A 16,148-nucleotide genomic window follows, 5' to 3' on the forward strand; every position below is an offset into this window, starting at 1 on the left:
AAATAATTTTTATCACATTTCTTTACTCCTTGAGTCTAGATGAACCATTTTTATAACTATAGCAACTCATAATTTCAACTATTTCACACATTTACAACTCATTTTACAACTTAGCAATCTAGCCCTTTTTAAGGTGTTTTCATGCAATTTCTTTCACAAAAGTTGTTTATTAGACAACTAGGACTCATAATCTTCATAAAAACACAGCAAACAACACATTTACTCTCATGGCAAAACCCTAGACTCTTCATCATTTTGCAAAATGGACCCCTCATATGAAAGCTCATGCTTTAGGGGTTCCAAAAATGTAAAAATCATCAAGAAAAAGCATTAAAATCACTTACTATAAAGGGAGTTTCTTTGCTGAAAGTTTCCAGCTTCTAAACCCTTTCTTTGTTGCCATTTTTTTTTATGGAGAGAAGATGAAGAAAAGATGATATTTTCTTTTCTTTATTTTATTACTTATTTGTCAAATAAGTCACCCAACACTTACCTAACATGTTTGACCATTTCATTCCTTGTCTCATGGCCGGCCATCACTCTTTAAATGGCCTAATTTCACTTTAAAGACCCCCAATTTAAAATACGAGGCAATTTAACATCTTTAGGTACTAAAACTCAACTTTTACCTTTTACGCGATTTAGTCCTTTTTTGAAATTGGACTAGAAATCGCTAAAGTTAACTTACCAAAATTTACATGCACTTATAAGATTATATTATAACACAAAATAATACTAAAATAATTTTATCTGGCCTCGAAATAGTGGTCTCGAAACTACTATTCCGACTAGGCCCAAAATCGGGCTGTTACAGACATTCTCATGATGCCTCGCCTGTAACATCCTGATTTTGGGCTTAGTCAGAACAGTGGTTTCGGGACCACAAATTCGATGAGGAAAATTTCATTTTTATTATATTTTTATGGTCTATGATTTCACGAAATGATTTTGTGAAAATTTCGTTTGAAAATTTCGACGTTTGGGCACTCAATTTAGTAAAAAGGACTAAATTGTAAAAAAGTGCAAAAGTTGAGTTTTAAATGTTAGAGGTATCAAATTGTTATGAAATTTTAAATGGGAGGTCCTTAAATTATAATTAAACCATTGTATAACTTGTTGGACAAAAATGGCCTTGATTGGGTAAATTTTGAAAGAATAGTAAAAAGGGTATTTTGGTCATTTAGGGGTAAAATGAATTAAAAGACAAATTTTAAACTCCAAATGTGTCCCTTTCTTCTTACTACAGCAGAATGTACCAAGAGCAGCCATGGTTAGGGTTTGGCCAAGCTTCCAAGCTTAATAGTAAGTGATTCCGAGCTCCGTTTTTAATGTTCTATGTATTTTTGAAATCTCGGTAACATGATCTGCTCATTTCTACCATTATTTTGAGTTAGGATTTATGTTTAAAAATTTACCTATGAATGATATGCATGTATTTTGATGTTTAATGGTAGAATATGAAGCTTGAAATTGTGTTAAACAACTTTTGCTAAGCGATTTTACGTGAAAACGAGTAAAACGGTATAATCGGTAAAAATACCTAATGTTCATAAGTACATGTTACAGTGAGAATTTGATGTTTCCATAGAAGGGAAAAATGATCAGCATGTCATAAAACATAAGAAAATAGGAAGAAGTTTAATTTTCGAACCTTGGGGCAAAAGTGCAAATATGCAAAAGTTTAGGGGTCAAAATGAAAATTTGTAAAAATATGATTTTTAGACCCATATGAATAGTGTGACTAATTAGTAGGCTAAATGTGATATTATAGATCAAGAAAATCGAGATTTGGGCTTAAATCGGGAAAATACAAAGTTATGGACTAGAATGGTAAATTGTCATTTCTGGATCCGAGGTAAGTTTGCACGTAAATAATTTATCAATTCTTTTTATTTTATTATATTTTGTTATCATATGAAATGTGGCTGCCTATAGAATGATTATTTTTTGTAAATTGCAAATTGAAAAAGGACTATGAATAAATTGTAACATGTTGGAAAGTAAGGAATTTCCCGGTTGAGCCTTCGGAATAGAAACGATACGAATGATCTATTGTGAGGTCACATGTGTAGTACTAAGTGTAGGCTACTACGTGTACCGGATAATTGGTCGCATGTGTAGTACTAAGTGCAGGCTACTATGTGTACCCGATAACTTCGATCACGTGTGTAGTACTAAGTGCAGGCTACTACGTGTATCAGATGGTTAGGTCATGTGTGTAGTACTAAGTGAAGGCTACTACGTGTACTGGATAATTGGTCGCATGTGTAGTACTTAGTGCAGGCTACTATGCGTATCAGATAGCTTTGGCTACAAGTGTGAAAATATGTGCAGGCAACTGAGTATCAGTTATTATTCCGAAGAGTTCAACGGGAAAATCGATTAAGTAAAAATATATGTGAACATGATTTTATGATGAATAAGTGCAGGCATATGTTTAAGAAAATTTTGAGCAATATGCTCGATATTTGAGTGGACTTCGATAAGACAAAATGGATTAAGTGAAATTTTATAAGAGTGAATTTTAGTAGTAAAATAGTGTTGGACAACAGCAATTTTGTGACTTTTAAAATTCACCAAAAATTGTGTAAGTTGAATTAAATTTCAAATAAATTATGAAATTAAACCTTAATGAGTCTATTTTCATATAAAGGAAACAAGGGGAGCAAAAGAGTTTTATATTATGTGATATTCTAATTTTTGTAAGATAGTGTCAGAATGAATTTGAGATCCCCTGTTCTGACTTGGAAAAATTGTTAAAAATTTTAGAAAAATAATTATGGGTTATATTCATATTCCTAGAATATTTTATAATTCTACTTTTAATAGAAACAAACGGTAACATTATCTGAGTCTCGTACTATGAGATAAATAAATTTTAGTGAATAAAGGTCGAAGCTGTCAAATAGCGAAATAGGGGAGACTTTTAATAATAAACTGTACTTATTGACTGGACCAAAAATTCTGAAAATTTTATGGTGGAAATATATATGAGTATATTTTCTGGGAAAATTTACTAATCTTAATTTGGAGTTCCGTAACTCCAGATATAAATGATTTAGTGACTCAAGAAAGCAACTTAACCAGAACATGTGTAAATGTACAATTGGGTTAGTTTTACTATGGAAAGCATGTTAGTAAATTGCTTATTATTATTTCATGCGAGCTTGCTAAGCGTAAAGCTTACCCCCTCCTTTCCATTTCTTTTAGTGTTGTCAGGTTAGCTTAGGGTTGGAGATCGTCAGAGGCAGCATCACACTATCAAGCCAACACCTTGACAGTATAAACACATATGCTAGAATTATCAAGTGAGTGGCATGTATAGGGACCTAGTTTTATAACATGTGTTATTATAATTTGGCCAAATATATTGGTCTTTAGTGAGCTAATGATTCTGACTTATAAATCTAGCTATTTATTTATGTTTGATATTGGTGATGTGCATATGCTTATTTGCCATACATGGTTGGTAATATGTTATGTGTTGTTGTGAATGTTTAAGTCCGTTAACGCCTCGAGCCCTGTCTCGGTGAGGGTGTTACATCGCCTCTTGCTTAGGAGATCCAGTGTCAACATGGTCAATAGGATCTTACACCATGACATCACCCACTATTCAATTGGAACCTTGTCCTCAAGGTTCGAATAGACTTCTTGATGACCATCATGGTCGAGTAGAAAGGGTAACGGTGTAACCTGCTGCATTGGTTGGCCCCGGTAAGGTTTAAGTTGTGAAATGTGAAGACAGGATGGAGTCGAGCGGATTCTGAAAGTTTCAATTTATACGTTACTGCTCCCACCTTTTTTTCTACTTGATATGGTCCAAAAAAACGTGGACTAAGTTTTTGTTGCCTTCTCAACCGAAGAGATAATTGCCGATATGGTTGAAGTTTTACAAAAGCCCAACTTCCCACTTCCAACTCCAATTCCCTTCGTTGTTGATCTGTCTGATTCTTCATTCTGATCTGAGCTTGCATCAGATTTTTCTTTAACACTCGAAGTATCCCATCTCGCTCCTGAAGATGGTTAACCAGTTCATTTCTTAAAGCACCTTCTAAAAAATCTATAATAAGGGGTGGGTCTCGGCCATACAAAGCTTTAAACGGCGTCATGCCTGCTGAGCTTTGATATGTTGTGTTAAAATAGTATTCTGCCCAAGGCAGGTATTGTTCACATTTACTTGGATCTTCATCTACCATACATCTTAAGTACATCTCCAAGCATCTATTTAAGGCTTCAGTTTGTCCATCAGTTTGGGGGTGGTATGCAGAATTCATGCATAGCTCTGTACCTTGAAGTCTCGCCATTTCAGTCCAAATATCACTAGTGTACACTCTGTCCTAATCACTAACCAAGGATTTAGGGATTCCATGTAGCTTTTCCACTCATTGGACCAATATCCTCGCTACTCTTTTGCTATCAAACTTCTTCGGTAGTGAAAAAAAATAAGCATATTTGGAAAGGTAATCTACGACCACTAAAATGGCTTCTTTCCCATTAGATTTAGGTAACCCAACAATGAAATCTAATGATAAATCCTCAAAGACTTGTTCTGGTATAGGCAGTGGTTGTAAAAGCCCAGCAGATATCAAACTCTCGCTCTTCATACGTTGACAAGTCTAGCAATTCTTCACAAAATTTCTCACATCATGCTTCAAATTTTACCAGAAGAAATTAGCTGCAATTCTCTGATACGTATGGTTTATTCCTACATGTCCTCCAGTTTTGGAATCATGAAACTCTCTCATCAACAAAGTCCTGAGTGCAATTTCATTTGGAACTACAATGCGCCCTTTGAACACTATTAGCCCTTCTTGCTCTTTGTAGTCTCAATGATCTTGTTGATTTTCCTTAAGTGAATATCTCAATTGGCGTAATTCTGGATCCAAAAAACTGGCCGCTCATATATCTTCGAGTACACAAAACACATGTCGGGATAAAACCATGCAGCTCCTTTTCATTTTCCTAAACAAAGCATCAGCCACCTCATTCATTTTTCCTGGCCTATATCTAAAATTCAAAATCATACCCGATCAACTTTGATAACTATTTCTGTTGTTCATGAGTCTGAATTGTCTGTTGATTTAACTCTCTCAATGAGCTTTGGTCGGTGATGATCACAAATTTCCTGCCGAGCAAATATTGTCTCCATTTCCCCACTCTGTGTAATTGCAAACATTTCACGGTGGTATGTAAAAGTGGCCTGCATTCTAGGGCTCAATTTTTTACTATAAAAAGCTAAAGGCTTCCCACCTTGATGTAAAATGGCTCTGATCCCCACTCCAGATGCATCAGTTTCCAATACGAGGCTTTTGGTAAAATCCGACAGTCCCAGAACAGGTGAGATGCATAGACATTGCTTGAGCTTCTCAAATGCTTCCTGCGTTGTATCAGTCCATGTGAAAGAAGCTTCTTTGTGCAACAAGTCAGACAAGGGAGTAGCAATTGAGGCAAAGCCCTTGTTGAATTTGCGATAATATCCTGCAATTCCTAGGAAGCTTCTCACCCATTTTACCCTAGTAAGCTGTGGCCACACTTTAATTGCCTCAAATTTCTGAGGGTCAACTGCTAAGCCTTCTCGAGTTACCAAATGCCCCAAATACTCTACTCTTTCTTGTCCAAACCCACATTTGGATGCCTTAGCCACCACCTCACACTCTTTTAGCCTAGTCAAAACTAGCTTAACATGGTTTAAATGCTCTTGCCAAGACCCACTGCAGATCAGAATATCATCCAGAAAGACTAAAATAAATTTAAGCGAGAATAACTTGAATACCTCGTTCATTATAGCTTGAAAGGTGGAAGGCGTGTTGGTTAGGCCGAATGGCATTACGAGAAATTTGTAATGGCCTTGGTGTGTCCTGAATGCCATCTTTGGTACATCTGAAGCTCGCACTCGTATCTGATGGTAACCTGATAGTAGATCTAATTTTGAAAAAAACTGTGCACCTCCTAACTCATCGAACAATTCCTCAGCAGTGGGAATGGGGATTTTATCCTTAATTGTGATTGCATTTAAAGCCTTGTAGTCGATGCGAACCTCCACTTCCCATCTTTTTTTTAACCAGTAACACAGGAGATGAAAATGGGCTCTGGCTCCTTCTGATGAACTTTTATTCCAGCAACTGTTTGACCTGATGTTCCACCTCTGCTTTCTGGAAGTAAGGTTAACGGTAGGGTTTCACGCTCACTGGCTTGCTCGACGGTTCTAAATGAATTGCATGATTAAATACTCTCTCGGATGGAAATTCTTCGGGAGCTTAGAATATGTCTTAGAACTCTTCGATCAACTAGCGCATCTCTTTCTACTCAATTGCTATGGTGGGGTGCTCGGCGCCCAACACTTGCAAGTTGTAACACTCAGCTACCCCATTGGTTTCAGTTATACGTCTCAAGGATTGAAAATGAACGGGTTACGATTCCGCTTTCGTCTCCCCTTGCCATACGTGTTCCCTGTTTCCTTGATCAAACTTAAATTGTAGCTTCGAAAAATCCATGGTGATTGGTCCCAATGTGGCCATCCAAGCCACCCCCAACACCATTTCAGTACCCTCTAGTGGTAGCACATAAAAATTCGTGGTTATCTCTGTTCCTTGAATCCCCACTTTCAAATTCTTCACACACCCTTCATTCTGTAATGTCGCCCCATTGCCTACTAGAACTTTGAAATTAGAAGCGGTGGTGATAGGTAAACCTAAATATTTAGCTGTACGCGTCTGGACAAAATTGTGGGTACTTCCCCCGTCGAGTAAAATGCGCACTTCTCGGCCCTTGACCATGCCCTTGACTGGATCGTATTTAGGGTCATATAGCTTACCAAAGCATTAAACAACACAAGCAGTATGTGTCGTCCGCATTATCATGTCCATCAGATTTTGTCCCTCGCAGGTCCCTATCTTCTCGATTTTCCTCTAGGGTTTCCTCGTCTACGAGGAAAAACTGTAGGTCCTTGCATTGATGACTCTTGAGGTACTTATCGTCGCAATAATAGCACAACCCTTTCTCATTGCGTGCCTGTGCCTTTACCGCAGTTAATCGACGCGGTTGATTATAGTTTATTCTTGGAAGAGGAAACTCTAATGGTGGAGGTCGCCCTGGTAAGGATTTGGGTCCCAAAGTGAACTAAAAGGAAGTGGTCAAAACAGAAGGTAACTTGGGCCCAATACCTTTCGGCACTAGTTTCTTTAGTTCTCCCGATTTCACCTCATAGAAGCAGGCCAAGGCTAACACCTCGATCATTGATTTGAGCCTCTAACCCAGTACTTCATGTTTAATATCAGATTGCAACCCAGAGATGAAACACTGAGTTAAAAATTCCTTCGACAACGATGCCGTCGTTCACATGGCCATTTCTTTGAACTGAGTATGGTATTCTTCCACCGTGGCTGACTGTGTAAGTTTCGTCAGTTGTCCTTCTGGTGACTCAATTTCTGTGATAAAAAATCGGCGGCGAATGGCTTCTACAAGATGATTCCACCTCGATAACTAACGTTGCCGTTGCATCCAGCGATACCAGCGTTTCGCTATTCCTTCCATCCGAAACGATGCCATGGTGACGCGGTGGTGGTCTTCAGTATGGTAGAACTCAAAAAATCCTAAATGGAAGCCAGCCACTCCTCAGGATCCACTCCTGTGAAGATTGGAAGTTCGACCTGTGCGGGTCGAGGAGCAAAAGGGAAGGCATCTTCTAAATCTGATCGCATCTTTGCTTTTCCACGACAGACGTTGGCATCCCCCTTTTGTGACAATGAAAGTGAACTCTACAATGACGCCGCAATACCTGCTAAACTGTTTGGCCATGTCCTGTAAAGTTTTCTCAGTGATCTCATTTCATCGACTTTGGTTTTCAGCATGCTTCTATAGGGACGCAGTTGATTCTTGCAAAGTTCTGATTGCTTCTGTGTTATTAACCATGGTAACCTCTTAATGAAAGCACCAAAATGTTAAGAACTCAGTAGCACAAACAATGAAAAATAGAGAAGATAATAGATTCAGGGATAATATCAGTTTTGATTTTTTGATAGCCTTTTTTATTACAAACGAAATATTAAATAGTAATCCTCATTACCGATTCAATAGCAAACAAAATCCATTAAATTTGTTGGCACCCTCCTTTCCTTCACTCCCCTGCGTCGGTGCGTATGTGCATTAGCTGGACATTCTCATGCTGCCTCGCCTCTTGCTTAGGAGATCCAGTGTCAACATGGTCAATAGGATCTTGCACCATGACACACTTCCCCTAAAAAAAGAAAAGTGTATGCACAAATGAAGGCTCTCTTTCTTTTTAAGTAATTTAATTTAAATAATTCGCGCAGATCGTTCTCTCATTTGTAAGGTGGTTGAAACCCACAAGAGCTGATCCTACTGCTTTAATTACGAATTTAAATTTTATGAAGTGAGATTCATCCTACTAATGAGAATTTAAATTCTGTGAAGTGGATTGATCCTACTTCTCTAACTACGAATTTGGTGAATTTTGACACTCATCAATGAGATGAGATAAATGATAAATCTAAAACTTAAAGACATTCATTTTGATCCAAGGCTGCAAGTATTTCGTTTTCCAATATTCTCATTGCAAAAATTCTCAGCCAATATACAGATGGAAATATCTAAAAAGAATAAGTAAATAACACGTAGCAAAACGACAGTTTGTAGTAAATTAAAGACATAGATTCGTTCTGTATAAAGTATACAACATGATGGAACATAATTTAATAGCAAAAAAGGTGGAAGAAAATGGCCAAAGCGCCATGCAAAGACATGGCTGTTCTTGGCAAAGAACAATAGGTAACTTCTTACTATACAAACCTCAGTTCCCTCAAAAACTTGAAAGGTGAAAATAAAAAAGGAACAAGAACTAGTGCAATTGCCTGTACTAAAATTTTAATGCTTCTCTAAACTTGATGCTAAAACTATTTTGCAGGCCTTTCTTACCAGCACCGGCAACATTTCCACCCTGCATCATCGCCACAAACTCATTGTAATCGATGCGTCCGTCCTGCATATGATCGGTAGAATATAAGATCAGTGCATAAATTATATGCAGGCAACAAAGTGCTGGTAATAATTTAGCACAACATTGACATATTTTATGGTCTTGGTTGAAATGAAGGATTGATTATTGCAAATGGATGCATTGAAGGTTTTATTATGAGAATTGGATACCTTTACATGATCCAACGGCTGACCATTTACGGATCTTGAATGTGGAAGTTAAGGAAAGGACTACCAACTCATTTTCAGGGCAAGCTTTCTTAATTTTGGTCAACTATATAATGTATAATGATCTAATTAAATAAAAAATAAAAAAATAAAACAGACTGCTTACATTATCCTGATCAACTTCTCGGATCATTTCTTCAAGGCGAACATCTTCTATGCCAAACTCCTCGCAAGCTTTTTGGAGCTCATCTGGAGTAATATAACCACTACCATCCTTATCAAAGTAGGAGAAGGCAGCAAATAGATGATCTTCTTTCTCGATTTTGTTTAGGTGCAGCGTAGCAGCTACAAACTCCCCGTAGTCAATTGTGCCACTATTATCAACATCAGCCTGTAGTTTAACAAATTTGCATTAGAGACAACTTGTCACTGCTTTTTCCCAATTCGCCTTGTATTAGGTATAGAACAAAGAAGACAAAAGGTAAAAACCAAGAAAAACTACTAGATCATCATTAGATGTCAGTTTTGTGAAACTAAAGTCATGTCTGCCACTGTCAACTTTGGACAAAGACATGGTACTGGGTACACATTCAATTATGCTCATACAAATTGAGGCATGGAGCGGATGCAATTGTAATTGCCTAAGACCGTTGAAGAATCCATATGATTCCATGGTTGAAGACACTCCATACCATTTGGTATATCTTCCTTCTTCCGGTATATCTATATTTATTGCATTTAAACACTGAAAATCCTAAATTGAGTAAATGAAGCCTAGAGATCTCAACAAATTCACAAACCATAGCTACCCTTTGGAAGTGCATAAGCAGACATGAACTGCCTTAAATGTCTCTTTCGAAAAGAAAGAAAAATTCTTGAAGCAACCACCCCTACACTTATTCCTCGGATGTAGATAAGGAAGATATTCTAGAAATTTCATTGAACAAGCCGAGAGGTTTAAGTTGCCACCGCTGTTACTAGATTTATGTAAAAAAGGTCAAGAAATGGGTTTCCTCTGGTCTAGGAAAGATAGTTGAGGAAGAGAAGGGTTAACTAATTATCCCCTAAGAGAATCATCCCAAATCCACATAACATTAGTCCTAGCTGACTAGCAGTCGGTATACTTACTGCTTGCATAAGATCATAAATTTCAGACTCCTTAAGATTAGCTCCAACTCTTTTCAGTCCCGCTTTAAGTTCTTCGAATGTGATCTGACCACTGTTGTCAGCATCTATCATCTTGAACATTTCTTTCAGGCCAGCTATTTCTTCTTCAGATAGGCTCTCTGCAATTACCTGAATGGAAAAAGAAAATAAATTTTCAGTTCAACATAACTGGAAAATCTAAAAAAGGTTTTAAATGTAAAAATAGGTTTTCATAGTTTGAGTATCCACTCAAGTCTTCATCCATCAATCCCTCCATCCCCATCTCACAACTTTTCCCATATATCATGCCTAGCATGTCAAGAGACTTACTCTAAGAGCCATTTTCTTGAGCTTATTCATTGCAGAAAATTGCTTCATACGACTTAAAACAGCAGAATCAAGAGGCTTGTCAGGAGCAACACCATCAATCTGTATCCAAGGGTGGCCTGCACAGATTTTTTATCAATATTAGCAACGGAAATAATGCCCTCCTGGAACCTAGTGTTACACATTTTATCATATAAGTAGGAGCCATCTGCATTGCCAATAACATGGCAGACTGGAATCTTTCTACATAATAATAACAAAAGGAGCTCAGTTCTAATACAATTCTACAAAAAATGCAACAAAATGCACCATTTGATGGTTATTGCTGACTTTTGGCTATTTTCTTTTTGAATAACTGCTACAAAGCAAAAGAAAAAAGTAAAATACAATATCATAATTGATTAAAAAATGAACAAATAATTAAAATGTAAAGCCAATTATAACATTACTTGTCTACACAAAATTGAAAATTATGCACTTTGTCATCTAAAACAATTACATGTTTTGTATATAACCGTTTAAAAGTTTTATTTGCTTTTGTATCCAAATGTAGTTTTTGCCTTTTTGCTTCCAGAAGCAAAGAGAAAAAAGTAAAACTGCTGACAAAATGGAGGCTTAATAAATCCTAAAAGTTCTTTGATAACAAAAAAGCTGGACCGGAATAAAAGAATGTGGCTTACACAAAACTTCATGTGCAGTTAACCGTTTCCTAGGGTCTCGGATGAGCATTTTCCTCACCAAATCTTTAGCACTTTCAGAGATGCTAGGCCAAGGATCAGAATCAAAATCAAGGTCACCATGCAATACCTCTTCAAATATGCCTTGCTCGTTTTCTACATCATGGCAGTGAAAATCAAAACATAATCATGATGATGTAAACAAAGGGGCAGCTAAAATAATTGCACTTGGCTAAATTAAGGTTGTATTAGGAAGTGACTAGTCAAAACGGAGAAAATCTTACACATCAGAAAATTTCTTACCAGCCCAAAAGGGAGGAACTCCACTTAAGAGAATGTAAAGAATTACTCCTGCACTCCAGACATCTGCTTCTGGACCATAATGCTTTCGTAAGACTTCAGGGGCAACATAGTATGGGCTCCCAACCACATCAGTGAATCTTTCACCTGCATGGCAAAGAATTACAGTTAAAAAGTAAGTAAATCTTCTCTTAATTCCTCTACTGATGTTGGTAATCACAAATGGGATCAATTTTCTATGTTATATTGACAATGCAAACCAAGGAAGATCACAAATCAATGCATGAATAAAAGCTCTATAATAATTCTTTACAAATAAACAAATGGAAAGCCTAATAAATTTCATGCTAATGCAAACCAAAAGAAATCTTTGTCTTTCTTAAATAGTGATTATTTTAAGAAACAAATGGCCCACTTTAAGATTGGGGCTCAAAGTAAAATTTACTTTTGAAACTCTAAACTATAGATAATGCAAGCGAATTTTGTTCAAACAAGAAAACCAAGGGAAAGGAACCTTGTGTGTCACAATCATTAAAGAATCAAACACAACTGACATGCCTAAACCAATGATGAAACATAGGACGTAGATGTGCAAGTGATACCATATTATCATTGCCTAATGGCTGGCTGGCTGGTAGCAGAATATAACCATAGGGCTAACAGCATATAATGACTCCCAGTGTCACAAACCATTTGAAATGTAATGTATAAGACCGATATGAATATAATTCCAATGTAATATCAAATTTCTGACAGGAATTGGTAGCATGAATAAGCTCTCTGTAGCAAAGAATTTCTTAATTTTTGCTTATTCAATAATTTAATAGGAATTCATTTACTAGATTTGGACCTACAAATAACTCATTTAAGCCAAGAAATCCATGCCGTTTCAACAATAAAGTGAAGATCAAATTGAAAAGGCTTAGCTAGCCTAAATACTACCTGGCTTAAAGAATATTGATAATCCAAAATCAATAGCCTTGAGAAGTGCATCCTCCTGCTGATTCACAAAAAGAAAATTCTCAGGTTTGAGATCTCTATGCATAACCCCCAAAGAATGGCAAGCTTCCACAACCCCGACTATAATCCTCGTAAGTGCAGCTGCCTTTCTTTCTGTATAATGTCCACGCTGAATGATTCTATCAAAAAGTTCTCCACCAGCACATAATTCCATAACAACATGAACTGCCACTGCATCCTCATAAGCTCCTTTTATAGATATAACATTCGGATGCCCGGCCAAGTGGTGCATTATCTGAATTTCTCTTCTGACATCCTCTACATCTTCATCAGTTAACAACTTCCTCTTTGCGATTGATTTGCAAGCATACTCTCTCCTAGTTGACTTCTCCAGACAAAGGAAAGTCGTCCCGAATTGCCCTTGTCCTAGTTTTCTCCCTAGGCTAAAATATTCTTTGAAATTACCAGTCCTTGTTTGTAACACAGACTCAGTCCTAAGCCCTGCACTGGACACCCTTTTCATATGAGGGAACTTGGGTTTGGCCGGTTTTTCGGGTTCAGTTTCCGGTTTGGTCTCTGGTTTGGCCTCCTCTTTGGCCTCTTGTTTGGTCTCTGGTTTAGGAATTGTCACTTGCTCTGGAGGTTTGTTTAGGACTGGCAATGGTGATTCAGGTTCTCTAGCTGCTACCTCACTCCCAATTCCCCCATTAGAACTCGAAACCGAGTCATCAGGCATTCGGGACCGCCACATTGCGGCGGAAACCGATTGGAAAAACCCATTCTTGGAAATGCTTGGTCCTACACAAGTATTCCCCATCTACTCTCACACTTAAATTTCTTCTTCAAAATACAATCAAAAGTTTTGAACATTAATATCTAAAACCAATAGATGGGCCAATCTGATACCAAAAGATCTGATCTTCCTAATAAGAATCAAGCTCCCTATATTCTCCTCTAGAAGGGAAAATCTTTATATCAAAAACCAAACTAGAACTAACTACTTACCTACAAACTTCAAAATCTATCCATAAAAAAATGAAAGTAATGACTACAACAACTACGGGAGATGATTGTAGAAGCAAGTTTAAGAACCTGAGAAAAAAGTCAACACAATCATCAATCACCAATTAATAAATAAATTAACTATGCAAGAAAAAGAAAAACACATACAACTCCTTGGATCTCAAATTCAGTAATTGGAAAAATCAAACTTGAAATGCTCAAAAGGAAAAACACCCCAAAAGTCCAAAAGGAAAAAAACAGAAACCCAAATGAGTAAAGTTGAAGGATGAGAAAGTTAAAAGAAGATCATTGGAAAAATAAGTTTATATTAAAAGGAAAAAAGTATGGTTTACCAAGTCTTGGCCTACTCGTTGAAAAAGGAAGAAGTCTGTTTTCCAAGTTTTACAACTACAAGAGAGTGGAAGTGGGGAGTCCTTGAAACTTGGTTTATATCTAAATCTCAACATTATTTAATGTTTTTTTTATCGCATTAAAATAACAAGAAAAGAACAAACATATGGAAAGAGGCATAAACGTGTGTTTGGACATAATTTGCAGGGTTTACGCGCTTGGCCGGATCTAGGGTTTTTATCAATTCCGGGCTTATCGGTTAATGGTACCATTAATTGAAAGCTTTCCTGACTTTGTATTGGGTCCGGTCCCATTTTCTTTTATATATGTTCCATTTCAATACGCAATACAATAAATTATCCAACTAAAGTGCACCAAATGCCCATATTTACAGTCCACCGTTCAATTAAATCGAGTAACACATTTTTAAATTAATTAAGGTAACGAGTTTTATTTTATCATTTGAATCATTAATTAATTTATTTAGATTTTATAATTTTTTTAAATTAAATTTTTTATATATTTTTTAAAAAATTAATTATATATTTTTTAAAATATATAAATTTTTAAATTTATTTTGATTTTTTTATATTTTTTTGTTGAGAAAGACTAATTTGCTCATTTTTAAAATTGACGGGGACCAAGGTTGTATTTACAACAACTTGTTATTTGAATTATTCAAATTGTAAAATTCAACCCATACTCGAAACTCAAATTACTTATTCTAGTTGACTCGAATAACTCAAATAATTTGAATCAATTAACTCGAAATTTGAATTTTTTTTATTTTTTCGAATCGGATCAAGTTTTGCTCACTTCTAGGTATATTTAGGTAATTGAATTTGTGTGTAATTATTTGTAATTAAATAAGGATAGCATGTTTGAGTAACTATTATAATTGGTAGGTCTGATCGAATTGAGTATAATTGGAGTACCCCTAATTACACTTTTCAATTCTTAGTGAGAAGAGTGAGAGTTAGAATAATTATATAGGTAATTACACCCAAATTTAATTTTAAAAATTTATTTTTATTCAAATTATAAAATTATATTATAAGCATGATACATACAAGTGTTTCGGATTATTATATAATAAAAATAATTTGTGTATTTTATAAAATTATAAAAAAAATTATATTATTTAAATGCTAAAAAATTTCTAAAGTTATAGCCAAATAGTTTGTTATAAAAAAATAATTTACATGTTATAAAAAATTTTATAATATATTTATTTATAAAAATTTATAATCAAGTATGGATATAATTTATTTACGTGCCAATGCTATATATATATTATAAAATAATCTATTTATTCATAAAAAATGTTATAATTTTTTTATAATAACTTATTTATAAAAATATGACAAAAATTATATTATTTATATGGAGTGTTGTGAAAGTTTCGAACAATTTATAAAACCTTTTTTTATAAAGGATAAATATTATATTATTTTGACTTAATTTACATATTATAAAAATGGATATAACCTAGCCTAAGTCTTTCTCCAGATTAAGTCTATATAAGTTTTTATAATTAAAGTTACAAATTATTTGAACTGCGAACATAAATATTATAAGGTCAATGGTAATTATCATATAAAAAAGATTTTCTTACACTATATCGTGTGGTATGATATCATTTGAGATAATAGAGTCAAACACAAGCACTATAGACAACTCATGAACTCTTTAATTTGACACATTCAATAATTTGAAATGTGGTTAACTAAACATTTGTTGTTCTAAAAAAATATTTCTCATATTAACCACATCACCTTTGTATAGCATAAAAAAAGTTGAATAGTACTAGCATGTTGCATATTTTATAACTTCAATCATAGATCGAATTGAGATGATCCATATACTTCAAAGAGTATATAAAAGAATGAGATCTTAATAATTAGATAAAATTGCATATGATGTTTAATTTTCTTGTTATTTTTACTAGTAATTGTATTATCATCTCCTTTTTAGACTAACATTATGCATATGACGATTTGATTTTAATTTTTATTACTTGTTTAGAAATTATTTTTATCATACTAATATTTTTATAATAATTTATATTTTTAAAAATATAAATTATGTAACGATGTAATTACAATTTGTACTACCAAACATGTTATAGGGAATTACAATGTAATTATACTCTATCAGCCAAACACGTCTAGGGAATTACAATTCTTTGTAATTACAAGAGAGTGTAATTACTACCCTAGTAAT

General features: G+C 35.1%; 1 protein-coding gene across 3 annotated transcripts; it reads right to left on the bottom strand.

Moving 5' to 3' along the window:
- Positions 1-7,987: 7,987 nt before the first annotated feature.
- LOC107896275 (calcium-dependent protein kinase 1-like) lies at positions 7,988-14,191 on the bottom strand. Of its 3 annotated transcripts, XM_041077849.1 has the most exons (9): positions 13,928-14,127; positions 12,555-13,664; positions 11,616-11,759; positions 11,316-11,468; positions 10,639-10,754; positions 10,291-10,458; positions 9,329-9,553; positions 8,935-8,998; positions 7,988-8,236 (listed from the first exon to the last, which is right to left on the bottom strand). In XM_041077849.1, the coding sequence occupies exons 2-9, from the start codon at positions 13,387-13,389 to the stop codon at positions 8,205-8,207; spliced, it is 1,737 nt and encodes a 578-aa protein (XP_040933783.1). In that variant the 5' UTR covers positions 13,390-13,664; positions 13,928-14,127; the 3' UTR covers positions 7,988-8,204.
- Between the last annotated feature and the right edge of the window lie 1,957 nt (positions 14,192-16,148).

Source organism: Gossypium hirsutum, chromosome A10 (genome assembly GCF_007990345.1).
Source record: "Gossypium hirsutum isolate 1008001.06 chromosome A10, Gossypium_hirsutum_v2.1, whole genome shotgun sequence".
NCBI lineage: Eukaryota > Viridiplantae > Streptophyta > Magnoliopsida > Malvales > Malvaceae > Gossypium > Gossypium hirsutum.